Below are 13,676 nucleotides of genomic sequence, written 5' to 3' on the forward strand. Positions count from 1 at the left end.
AATGTGCAAACCCAATCCATGGCCATCAAGGCCTGGGGCTTGATGCTCATCCCTTTTCCATAGTTAGAGCAGCAGGAACCACCCCAGTCCTCCACCAAACTCACACCAACCCCCTAGCCATGAAGCTTGAAGCCAATTTCTTCCCAACAGGAACCACTCTTCCCAGCAATTAAAGCTCAAGGATGGATGTACATCTATTTTAAATTACACTACACAGTCCCACAGGAGAAATCAATATAATGGAAATCCTAATACAATTAAAGATTTCTCTCACAGTTTTCTACATTAATATATATTAAAGATAATGCTGCAAAATCTGCACATAATAGTCAGCAAGCATGAGTCCTAGCCATCATACAAATGGCTAGGACTCATGCTTGCATTTCAAGATATCTGCATTTTGTAGTTCTGTCAATATATATAATCTTAAGGCTGGATTTTTAATGGCCTGCATGCATAAAAGACAAGGGTTACGCAGGTGGTTGGGCCTTGCGTACATTTTAAAAGGGGCCTGGCCGCATGCATAACCCCTGTCACATGCACAAGAGCAGGTCTCAGCAGTGGGGTGGTCCGGGGGGGGGGGGGGGGCAGGGTAAGAGGCACCTGGAACAGAGGCCATTTACAGGAGCAAAAAGTAAGTTAAAAAAATGGGGGGGGACTAGGATAGGATAGGGGGAGGGTAGTACAGGGGAAGGGGAAGGAAGGTTAAGTAGGGCGTATGGAACTGGGGAAGCCCGAGGATGCGTCACTACGTGAATTTACTAAATTTCCAATTTCCAATCTTCCATTTATTGCCAAGATCATGGAAAAACTGGTCAACACTCAACTCTCCAACTACATTGAAGATCAAAAAATACTTCACCCCTCCCAATATGGATTCCGTAAAGCTTTAAGCACGGAAACGCTACTCATATCTCTGACAGACCATATCATCATGGGGCTAGACAAAGGCCAATCCTTTCTACTTATCCTCTTAGATCTTCGGCCGCATTTGATACCGTTAACCACTCCATCCTCCTCAATCAACTGGCAAACATAGGAATTACAGGAACTGCACTATCATGGTTCAATACATTCCTCAGCAATAGAGGCTATAAGGTCAAAATCCATAATAAAGAATCCTCCCGCTATACTTCATCTTTAGGAGTTCCTCAAGGCTCCTCCCTTTCCCCTACGCTCTTTAATATATACCTTCTTCCGCTTTGCCAACTGCTAACCCACTTGAATCTAACTCACTTCCTATACGCCAACGATGTACCGATCTTGATCCCCATTAAAGAAACCATCACCAAAACTCTTGAATTTTGGGAAATCTGCCTTCAAGAAATTAATCTCCTTCTCACTAGTCTAAATCTGATATTAAATACGGCTAAGACGGAACTTCTTATCATCTCACCAGAAAATAGTAACCCCTTTCCGTGTCTTTCAACCAACCCACTTACTACCCAAACAAGGGACTTAGGAATAATTATCGACAACCGTCTTAATTTAAAATCCTTCATCAAACAAACTACAAAAGACGGCTTCTATAAACTACAGGTTCTGAAAAGAATCAAACCTCTCCTCCACGTGTGAGACTTCAGAACGGTCCTTCAAGCAGTTATCTTTTCTAAGATAGACTATTGCAATTCTATCTTACTAGGTCTCCCTTCCACATCCATTAAACCCCTTCAGATGCTCCAGAACTCAGCTGCGAGAATTCTGACTAACACCAGAAGAAGAGATCACATCTCTCCCACTCTCAAGAAATTACACTGGCTGCCAATACACTTCAGAATTATCCACAAATCCATCACTATCATCTATAAAGCTATCCATCACCATGCTATGCTTGATCTACAAATCCCATTCAGACGACACACTTCTACTAGACCCATAAGAGAAACCTACAGTGGATCACTCCTCGTTCCCCAAACCAAAACCACTCACCATATAACTTTCAGAGACCGAGCCTTCTCCACAGCCGGACCTTCACTATGGAATTCTATTCCTCCAGATCTGAGACAAGAACCATGCCTACCTACTTTCAGAAAAAGGCTTAAGACTTGGCTATTTAAGCAAGCCTTCCCAGATCCCAACTGAATGACAGCAACAGCTTATAAGAGACTTCACAATCTAATGTAAATAGTTAATCCTAAATGCTCAGTTATCTTACTCTAATTCTTACTCTAATTCTCTCCCCTGTTATATTTACCTTGTAATGTAACTTTATGAACTCTTTGCACTTGTTAACGTTCCATTTTTTGTTCACACCCCTTGTTATATGTAAACCGGCATGATGTGATTTCTAATCACGAATGCCGGTATAGAAAAAAACTCTAAATAAATAAATAAATAAATAAATAAATAAATAAATAAAAAAAATAAATAAATAAATCCCCCCCTTGCGCGCGCTGACTGGGATTTTATAATATGCACATGCTAGCGCACATGATCACAAGTGTTCTTTTTTAAAATTTACTCCTTAGGTTCTAAATGTAGATATTTTATTGTTCCCAGATTAGAACCTAATTCTTTCAAGCAGTCACCCTGCACGTCTCGAACCAATTCTCATTACAGGGTGCATTGGATATTCCTGTCAAATTAAGCTAAGAACTCTGTGATATGAAATGACTTTGTCTGGAATTGATATGAGCAGTGTTTAAGTATCCTGTAATGAGGATTGGCATGAGAAGTGCTGGGCAACTGCTTGGAAGAATTATGTTTTAATCTGCAAACAAAAAAAATCTATATTTAGGACCTTTGAGTATATATGTTGGTGATACTGCTGGAAAGCAGACATCTTGAAATGCAAGCATGAATATTTAGTCATTTATATGATGGTCCCTTATAATTATTATGTGCAGATTTTGAAGCAGCATCTCTAGAATATATTACTGTAGAAAACTGTGAGAGGAATTTGTATTTGTATTAGGACTGCACATCTATAGTATCATTTAAATTCTGAGGAGCCTGGGCACCCCATCCATAGAAGCTCAAATACGAACATATATCCCCAGTTTCCTATTGCCCACCATGTGCATGTCAACACCTCTTTTGCAACATAACCTAACCTAAATCCTGCCACCTCTTCTCTACTGTTTGCAGCCCATCTTGAAAATTACGAAGGTGGGTAGGGTGGGAGTTGAAGCAAAAACAGAACAGGTATAGTCCTCTACTACACTGACTTTATAGAAAGCCTAATAGGGGAGAAGGGAGTCAAATTATGCCACCACCACCACCACCCCCCCCCCCCCTTCCCTTTGCATCTTACCTCATGCTGAAATTACTGGGTTACTAGTTTATACATTATGGGGAAAACAATCAGACTAGCTATGGGGTTTGCACCAATAAGCAAAGCAAAACTACTCATTTAAATTTGCTTTATTACTCCTTGAAAATTACCACAGAGATTTCCCGTGCTTTATCTGTGGTTAATTTTATAACCTAAAACAAGGTGTGTAGTTTTAAATAATCAAAATTATCTGCATTGTTCAATCCACTGCCCTCTCCATAGAGTATATCCACATTATATCCTTAACAGGTCTTTTTAACTAATTCAAATTGGTTTGACTAGTTCTTATTAGCTTTAAGCCAATGGTACATATACAGTACAACAGTGGTATATTTTTTTCTGAAATGTTTATTGTTATTATCCCCTTAATTATTGATCCCAATATTTTTTTCTCAAATCAGTAGCAGATATTTTTTTTACTTTTAATCATCAATTCTCTTTGTTTCTTTATGTTCAGAATATGTTAAAATGTTATTCCATATTCACAGCATGACAGAATTATTTTCTATTAAAAAAGGATTTTTTTTTCAAGGTGTTAAATGTAATGCTGTATTTATATTAAATATTCTTATTTTTTTTTAACTAATTGGATCTTTCCTAAACATAAAGGGTTAATTTAACAGATTAATTATAGCTGGAGATTGTCCACGTTCATAGGTTAATTAGATATATGAATAAAATTTGCTATAATCTGGTTAATCTCTTTCCCCATCCAAAAGAAGAGAAAGAGAGATTTTGTAGGAGGAAATTCTAGAGAATTCATCTGCCAGTGCCTACCCAACAAGGGAAAGTATTAATCAAGAACCTAGCTGAGGTACTCCCCTCAATACAACACCAACTCTGGGAGGAAAGCACTGTCCCAGAGATATGACTGGATATGAAAACATGGAAGGAGTCCTCTGAGCCAATAAACAAGTATTTACCCTTCTTCTTAGGTGTAAAGTTCTGCCCTTGGAAGAGAATAGTGCATAGATGCAGGGGAATCCCATGATTCATATATCATAATTCATGATCATATGTCACAGAGTTTGCACGCAATGTTTTGCTGATCTATTTTTGTCAATAGAACTATCTAAAATTTACTTTTTAGTTTATAAGTGGTGATTTGAACTGTTTGTTCAGTTTCACCCTGCATGGAGTCTAGAGGGGGGGTGGGGGGGGGGATCCTCTGGCTTTTCCTAATCGTTGTCTCTGCTCAGGACTTGAAGAAGGAATCCTTCAGCCCCTGCCAGTGTTCACTTCTTATTCTCCTGGGGCCCAGGGAAGGAATCACCTAGCTCAGCCCTTCGCCCGGAAGAGTATTCACAGCCTCATACTTATTCTCCTCAACGCCAAAGGAGGAGAAACCCATGCCCAATCAGGTCGCCTAATATATAGACCTGAATACAACATACATCCGCGGCCATTCAGGTCTTATTTTGTACTCTTTTTTTGAGCAAATGTCACTTTTTTAACAAACACTATTTTTCTACAGATTAATGACTTTCACTTTTTTAACATAGTAATAACGGCAGAAAAGGACCAGATGGCCCATCCAGTCTGTTCAGCAAGTTTTTTATGGTAGGAACTGCCACTCCATGCAGGTTACCCCCAAGCCTTATGCTAAGAGTAGTAACATTTACAATCAGTCAAAACCAAGCATCTATCAAACCCATAAATTACAGTTAGCAACATTTTTACTTCTTGAGAATTCAGACAATGCTGCTTGACGTTCTTTACTTTGGAACTTCTCAACCAAATATGTTAGTCCACATGAAACACTCACTGAATGTCTGCATAAATACCATGATTTCCTTTTATAGTGTATGGATATTCTTCATGTTTTGTTTTACATTTCCCAGGAAGGCAAGTTTCTCCAGTTCACTAAGCATGATCTCAATTAGAAATTAGGATATATTATTATACAATTTCCAAGTGCAAATCAAATTACTTTAACAACGTAGGGGCGGATTTTAAAAGCCCTGCTCGCGTAAATCTGCCCGGATTTACGCGAGCAGGGCCTTGCGCGCCGGCGCGCCTATTTTCCATAGGCCTGCCGGCATGCGCAGAGCCCTGGGACTCGCGTAAGTCCCGGGGTTTTTCGAGGGGGGCGTGTCGGGGGCGGGGCCGATCTGCGCGGCGTTTTGGGGGTGGGATGCGGCGTTTCGGGGGCGGGCCCGGGGGAGTGGTTTCGGCCCGTGGTGGTCCGGGGGTGTGGCCGCGCCCTCCGGAACCGCCCCCAGGTCACGTCTCGGCGCGCTAGCAGCCCGCTGGCGCGCGGGGATTTACTTCTCCCTCCGGGAGGCGTAAATCCCCCGACAAAGGTGGGGGGGGGTTTAGATAGGGCCGAGGGGTGGGTTAGATAGAGGAAGGGAGGGGAAGAAGAGGGGAGGGCGAAAGCGAGTTCCCTCCGAGGCCGCTCCAATTTCGGAGCGGCCTCGGAGGGAACGGAGGCAGGCTGCGCGGCTCGGCGCGCACCGGCTGCACAAAATCGGCAGCCTTGCGCGCGCCGATCCTGGATTTTAGCAGATATGCGCGGCTACGCGCGTATCTTCTAAAATCCAGCGTACTTTTGTTTGCGCCTGGTGCACCAACAAAAGTACGCGAAGGCGCACTTTTTTAAAATCTACCCCGTAGTTTCTAATCATCTATGACTGACACAGAAGATTTTTATAGTCCTTAACTTCCTGAATAAAGTGTACACATCAACAATATATAGGGGAACATTTTGTAACATTGTGCAAAAAATACACCAATTTTCAAAGTAGACACGCATAAGAATATGTGCATACAATTACATCCACCCAGACCCCACCCCCAGAGTATCTTTCCCCTACATGCACAAAAGTACATATATGCAATTGGCCACATTTTAAAAACCTGGCACGCCCCAATACCAGGAGATATGCGCGTGGCAGGGCCACAAGTGTGCAGAGCGCATTTTCAGAGCAGCATGGCCACACGTGTATCTCCTAGAATGCGCGGAAAATCCGGGTTACTGAGAAAGGGCAGGCGGGGTAGGAGTGGAGTAGGGACAAGCTGGGACTGCGCCATTAGGTGCTGTCTCAATGAAGTGCGCGCCGGCAGCTGGCCAGCATGCAGAACTTACTTCTGCTTGGGAGGGCAAGTAATTTCTGCAATAAAAATAGTTGGGGGTTAGAGGTCGGGGCAGGGAGAGAGAAAGGGAGGAAGGGTAGCTAGGGGGTTAGGGAAGTGGGGAAAGACCTAGTCACGTCGGCGTGCGCTTATTACAAAATCTCCCCCTTGTGTATGTGAGTCAGCACTCGCTCGCACATACATGCGTCGATATAAAATCGAGCATGCATGTGCATGCGGGTAGCTGATTTTATAACATGCGCATGGCAAAACACGCATCTTATAAAATCTACGCATCCATGTGCTCGTACTGGAAACCGTGCGCACGTGGACACACGCGTATCACTTTTAAAAATAACTTCAGTGCGTACATGCATAATGTATATGCCATTTCTGCTATAAAGCACTACTTTACCTACAGAAGTCCTGTGAAAATAACTTTGGGCCTCATTTTCTAAGTGGCTCGCACGCGATAAGGGACCTTTCGCACGCGAAAAGTCCCTTATCGCGTGTGATACCAGGATGGGGGCGGAGTCGGCCCCGGAAGAGGAGGAGTCGGGGCGTCACCGGGGCCGACTCTGCGCCGACGCCGCAGACAGCATCCTATTTCACTCAGGCCCGCCCCCGTTTCGCTCAGGCCCACCCCCCGTTTCAGCCCCCCGCCCCTCATTTCCTAAAGTATCGCAGGCCTGCGATACTTTAGAAAATGAGGCCCTTTCCCTATGAAAATCTTTCTTGAAAGTGGAAGATCATCTTCCATATTATAAAAACAACTTTGTTTACTTTTTATTGATACATTTAAAAAAATTGTACTAAATGAATTAATGCTACGTCTGAGGTATATATTTCTCAAACACCCACAGGACAGAAAAGTTCTGTAGTAAGGTTATGGTAACCATTAAAATAATGTATTTCTCTCCAAAAAAAGGAATGAACAAATGTTTTGGCTTTTAGATTTGTTTTCTTGATTTGGTTTTTATTTATTCAATTTTTTTTCAATCCAACATTTTTATTTTTCCAGGATAACTATCCTTTCAGATGGGAGCTTGAGAATCCTAAATGCTTCCAAATCAGATGAAGGAAGATATATATGTCAAGGGGAGAATGCTTTTGGTTCAGCAGAAATTATAGCTTCAATATTTGTGACAGGTACTGTAGAAAAAAAATAAAAATCTTTTAAAATATTAACTAAAAAAGTATTGAAAAATATTGATTTTTCCAATAAAAATATAGTATGAGGGTAGGCAAATCCAGTCCTGGAGTGCCACAAACAGTTTTGGTTTTCTGGATATCCATAATGATTATGCATGAGATATATTTACATATAATGGAGGCAATGAAAGCAAATATATCTCATATGTTATGAAAATCAGACTTGCTTGTGGCACTTCAGGACCGGAGTTGCCTAACCCTGATACAGGGGATAGAGGATTGCAAGTAAACCAGCACTGCATTAGCCTTATAGTAGCTCCTGTATGATCTTCACCCTCTTTCTGTCAAAATGTTTTTGTAAAAAATGTTCTCCTTCTGAATTGGTACAGATTTTATAAGTTGTGAACTGTATAGCAGGAGTTGGCAACTCTGGTCCTGAAGTGCCATAAACAGGTCTGGTTTTCAGGATATCCCCCAATGAATATGTAAGAGATATCCATAATATATCAGGCTTGGTAGTGTGTCCGTCAGTGCTCGCACATGTTCCGCAGCCCACCGATAGATGGCACTATAATATATTGGGCTTCGTAGTGTGTCCATCAGTGCTCGCGCATGTTCCCCAGCCTGCCGATAGATGGCACTATAATATATTGGGCTTCGTAGTGTGTCCATCAGTGCTCGCGCATGTTCCCCAGCCCGCCGATAGATGGCGTAGGCAGCTCCCTGGCCGCCGCGGCACATGCTCCATTCTCAGCGAGGATGAAGGCCCAGCACGGGTGAGAGGGGGGTGGGGAGGGTGTGAGAGAGAGCATGGGAGGTAAGAGAGGGTGGGTGGGGGGATGCTTGAGTGTGGGTTTCAGAGAGAGGGAGCCTGTATGAGGGGAGGGGGATGCCGGTGAGAGAGAATGTGTGTGTGAGAGAGGGGAGGGGGTGTGGGGGAGTGCGAGAGACAGCTTGGTTGGTAAGAGGGGGGGAGTGCGTGGGATGCTTGACTGTGGGTTTCAGAGAGGGAGCCTATATGAGGGGATGTGTGTGTGTGTGCCAGAGAGTGAGGGAGCCTGTATGAGGGTGTGTGTATGTGGAAGGGACACTCTTACAGTGAATTTCTAGGGAAATTCTGCTCAAAACAAGAGCAAATATGCCAATAAAAAGGCTCGCCGATCGGGCGTAGAATGGGTACAGTTGCTAGTATTTACATAAATAGCCTCCATTGTATGTAAATATACCTAATGTATATTCATTGGGGATATCCTGAAAAGCAAACCTGTTTTTTGGCACTCCAAGACTGGAGATGCCTAACCCTGTCTATGTCTCAGTTTTTCACTTTTTTTTAATATTGACAGCTTGGGGTTACCCTTTTTTCTTCTCTAATTTGTATTAACAGCTACGTAAAATGTTTTTTGTGCATTTGCCCATAGGTTTCATTAAAATATGCCATGATCTTAGTCTATAATGCAAATGAATATATAAAAAAATGAAATATAAGCAGTAGCAAATACTTCTCAGAAAAACAACTGCTAATGAGTACTTTAAAGATTTATAGCATAAGTAAAGAAGTGAGAAGCATCACCATGTTGACCTGCAAAGTGATGGTTCTTCTTATAGGTGGCTTCATTTCACTGGATGTGACCTGGAACCAACCTCAACTAGGAATGGAGAAGTTCTGAATGACCTATAGGGGGCATTCCTCAGATATTAAATGGAAGAGTCCACTTAAGGGGTGACTAAACTAAGGGGGTCATTTTCTAAGCCTATCGCATGCGAAAGGGACTTTTTGCATGCAATAGCTTGCTGGGGGCGGAGTCGGGGAGGGGAGGAGTTGGGGCGGCGAGGAGGCGGATGTGGTGGTATCTTCGCTGACGGCAATACAGTAATTTACGTTATCGTCACCAGTAGCGTGCCCAATAGCACCACCTTTCACGGTGGCGCTATTGGGTGTGAAAGCCGGCAGTGATAACACCACAGTGGTGCGATCACTGCCGGCTTTTGCAGCCCCCCCCCCCCCCCCCCCGCCACCCCCTCTTACCGCTGGATTCACCATTCTCTGTCAGAATGGAAAATCCAGGCCTAAATCTGGTATTCACAAACAAAAACAGTGTCTCTGACCTTATGGTAAGGGAACATTTGAGGTCTACTAAATATTAGGGATGTGAATCGTTTTAGGACGATTAAAATTATCGTCCGATAATTTTAATATCGTCTTAAACCGTTATGGAACACAATACAATACAGATTCTAACGATTTATCGTTATAAATCGTTAGAATCGTGAGCCGGCACACTAAAAGCCCCTAAAACCCACCCCCGACCCTTTAAATTAAATCCCCCACCCAATAACTTAAATAACCTGCGGGTCCAGCGGCGGTCCGGAACGGCAGCGGTCCGGAACGGGCTCCTGCTCCTGAATCTTGTCGTCTTCAGCCGGCGCCATTTTCCAAAATGGCGCCGAAAAATGGCGGCGGCCATAGACGAAAAAGATTGGACGGCAGGAGGTCCTTCCGGACCCCCGCTGGACTTTTGGCAAGTCTCGTGGGGGTCAGGAGGCCCCCCACAAGCTGGCCAAAAGTTCCTGGAGGTCCAGCGGGGGTCAGGGAGTGATTTCCCGCCGCGAATCGTTTTCGTACGGAAAATGGCGCCGGCAGGAGATCGACTGCAGGAGGTCGTTCAGCGAGGGTTCCGGCGCCTCGCTGAACGACCTCCTGCAGTCGATCTCCTGCCGGCGCCATTTTCCGTACGAAAACGATTCGCGGCGGGAAATCGCTCCCTGACCCCCGCTGGACCTCCAGGAACTTTTGGCCAGCTTGTGGGGGGCCTCCTGACCCCCACGAGACTTGCCAAAAATCCAGCGGGGGTCCGGAAGGACCTCCTGCCGTCCAATCTTTTTCGTCTATGGCCGCCGCCATTTTTCGGCGCCATTTTGGAAAATGGCGCCGGCTGAAGACGACAAGATTCAGGAGCAGGAGCCCGTTCCGGACCGCTGCCGTTCCGGACCGCCGCTGGACCCGCAGGTTATTTAAGTTATTTGGGGGGGGTTCGGGAGGGTGGGGGATTTAATTTAAAGGGTCGGGGGTGGGTTTTAATGTGCCGGTTTTTCGATTTTTCGATTTTTCGATTTTTAACGATTTTTAACGATTTTTCACGATATTTTACCCCCCCAAACGGCAACAATACGATTCCCTCCCCCTCCCAGCCGAAATCGATCGTTAAGACGATCGAGGACACGATTCACATCCCTACTAAATATTGTACTGTATGGTTTAATATTAATCTATGATCTAAACTGAATCTTACTATGTCTAGGCCCTGAGCTTTAGAAAGAAAAACTCAAGATGGTGAGTGATAATGCTGAGGAGGTTCCATGAGGAATTAAAAAGCTGAAGGGCATGAGTCAGTAATAAAAAGGAGCATTGAAAAGGCCTCACATTTCTATATAAGGCTGGTTAACAAAGGGAAAAGAAGAAATAGACCATTGTGTTTTCTATGGAAATAACAAATATGATTTAAAAAAAAAAAAAAGAGGGAGATTAGCATTCAAGAAATAAAATACCAAAAAATGTTAGGTATAGGGCAAACAGAATTATCAGGAGAAAGGGAAAACAGGGCAGACAAGCAAAGACCCAAACAATGGAGAAACTGAACAATTATTATAAAAAAGATAAAAGCACTTAGACTCTAGAATGTACAACAGTGTAATCTATGGCTGAAAACTGAGATTCTTCCAGCACTGGAGACTTTACTGGTACTCTAAAGTGTGGGCTATCTTTTGAAATTGGGAATTTTCAGGCAAAGGAGGCTCGGAAGGAGTTCAGAGGACATGTATTTTAGCTAAGAATCAGGGTGATTCTTCCCCCGAAGAAAATTAGATCATTGGTGAGCATAAAACATACCTCCTTCAAGACACAGGAGAGAGACTGAAGAGTCTTGGGGAAGTTTTGAAGGAATTTGTGAAGAATATTGTTGTACTGGGAGACGGGGAGAAACAACAAGGTGCTGTTGATTGGTCTGGGTTTCCAATTTGTTGAACTCAAAGGAAGGAAAGGGAAATCTTCTAATGGGATGAGAAGGGGAGTCAGAATCTCCAAACCATTAGCAGAAAGTGGAAGACTGATATGGAGAAGTTCCTTGGAAGTGTGAATATTTGAATAAATGGTTGAAGTAGAAAGACTTACTTTGCATAAGAACTGTGAATTGTGAAAGTGACTGGAAAATTTGGAGAACAGAGCTGTTTTCTCTTGTGGATAGTGGAACTGTTGGAACTTTGTTTTTGAACTTCTTTTGTAACTGCTGAACTTTACTATTCTTTGCAGTGGACTGAAACCAGATTAAATTTGTTTGAACAAAGTAGTTTTCTGTTTAGAGTACTAACTATGTGTGACTTGTGTTATTATTAATTGGGATAATCTCTGCCAAGTTTGGCCTTGCTGGTGAGCCTGCTCAAATTTCACACAACTCAGAGAACAGTGTTCCCCCACTCTAGCTGAGTGAAGCCAGTGTTTTCCAGGGCTGGGAAAGGGACCTCCAGGTGAGGTGAGATTCCTTAAGAGTAAGGGGGTTTTAGATTAAGATGTTTTGTAGGGATGTGAATCGTTTTTCAACGATTAAAATTATCGTCCGATAATGTTAATATCGTCTTAAATAGTTATAGAACACAATACAATAGAAATTCTAACTATTTATCGTTAAAAATCGTTAAATCGTGTTAGTGCGCACTAATGGGAGTTAGTGCGCACTAACTCCCAGTTAGTGCGCACTAACAGAAAATGATACAAATTGACACTTTCCAGGTCACTGAAGGTCAGTTAGGAATGAATATGTATTCCTATTGGCTGGCTGCCCTCTTATCTATTGATGTTACCAAGGTTCACACTGAGGTGATGGTTGGGGGGATGGGAAATGGAACTGGAAACTCACGAACACCAACAGAAAATGATACAAATTGTTGACACTTCCCATGTCAGTAAAGGTCACTTAGGAATGAATATGTATTCCTATTGGCTGGCTGTGCTCTTATCTATTGATGTTACCAAGGTTCCCACTGAGGTAATGGTTGGGGGGATGTGAAATGGAAACAGTTAGAAGCTTGACAAAAAAAGTAACGTGATGATCATCACTCATGTACTAGAGCTTGTTTGTTTATTATTTTTGTTAGCAGGCATGTGAAATGCTCGTGCATGTTGAATTTGCCAATCACTGTGCATTTTAGAAAGGTGGTCCTGGCTGGAACTACACAGTTCAAATATATGTGGTAATTGATTGTTGGTAAGTGTATTTTTTAAGTAGCCACACTGGCCACCAGATCACGGATCATGGAGAGCTGCATCCCTGCTCCCAGCCAGTCTGGGGCTGCCTGTTCCAGTCATCCATGGAGGGCTGCAGCCCTGCTCCCAGCCAGTCTGGGGCTGCCTGTCCCTGTAATCCATGCAGCGCTGCATCCCTGCTCCCAGCCAGTCTGGGGCTGCCTGTCCCAGTAATCCATGCAGAGCTGCTTGCCTGTCCCAGTCATCCATGCAGAGCTGTATCCCTGCTCCCAGCCAGTCTGGGGCTGTCTGTCCCTGTAATCCATGCAGAGCTGCATCCCTGCTCCCAGCCAGTCTGGGGCTGCCTGTCCCAGTAATCCATGCAGAGCTGCATCCCTGCTCCCAGCCAGTCTGGGGCTGCCTGTCCCTGTAATCCATGCAGAGCTGCATCCCTACTCCCAGCCAGTCTGGGGCTGCCTGTCCCAGTAATCCATGCAGAGCTGCTTCCCTGCTCCCATCCAGTCTGGGGCTGCCTGTCCCAGTCATCCATGCAGAGCTGTATCCCTGCTCCCAGCCAGTCTGGGGCTGTCTGTCCCTGTAATCCATGCAGAGCTTCATCCCTGCTCCCAGCCAGTCTGGGGCTGCCTGTCCCAGTAATCCATGCAGAGCTGCATCCCTGCTCCCAGCCAGTCTGGGGCTGCCTGTCCCAGTAATCCATGCAGAGCTGCATCCCTGCTCCCAGGCAGTCTGGGGCTGCCTGTCCCAGTAATCCATGGAGAGCTGCATCCCTGCTCCCAGCCAGTCTGGGGCTGCCTGTCCCTGTAATCCATGCAGAGCTGCATCCCTGCTCCCAGCCAGTCTGGAGATCACAACACTCCTGGTATTAATAGGGATAGGGCACTGTGTGCAGGAAGATCATAACACTCCTGGTATTGATAG

At 44.2% G+C, this 13,676-nt stretch overlaps 1 protein-coding gene across 5 annotated transcripts in view; it reads left to right on the forward strand.

Annotated features, from left to right (window-relative positions):
* CNTN5 (contactin 5) overlaps positions 1–13,676 on the forward strand; it is a 2,626,638-nt gene that overhangs the window by 2,223,464 nt on the left and 389,498 nt on the right. For all 5 annotated transcript variants that reach the window (XM_029602387.1, XM_029602386.1, XM_029602389.1 and 2 more), the window contains one exon: positions 7,371–7,498. In XM_029602387.1, coding sequence (XP_029458247.1) covers positions 7,371–7,498 — 128 coding nt within the window. The remainder of the gene's footprint in view (positions 1–7,370; positions 7,499–13,676) is intronic.

The sequence above is a fragment of the Rhinatrema bivittatum genome, chromosome 5 (assembly GCF_901001135.1).
Source record: "Rhinatrema bivittatum chromosome 5, aRhiBiv1.1, whole genome shotgun sequence".
Taxonomy (NCBI): domain Eukaryota; kingdom Metazoa; phylum Chordata; class Amphibia; order Gymnophiona; family Rhinatrematidae; genus Rhinatrema; species Rhinatrema bivittatum.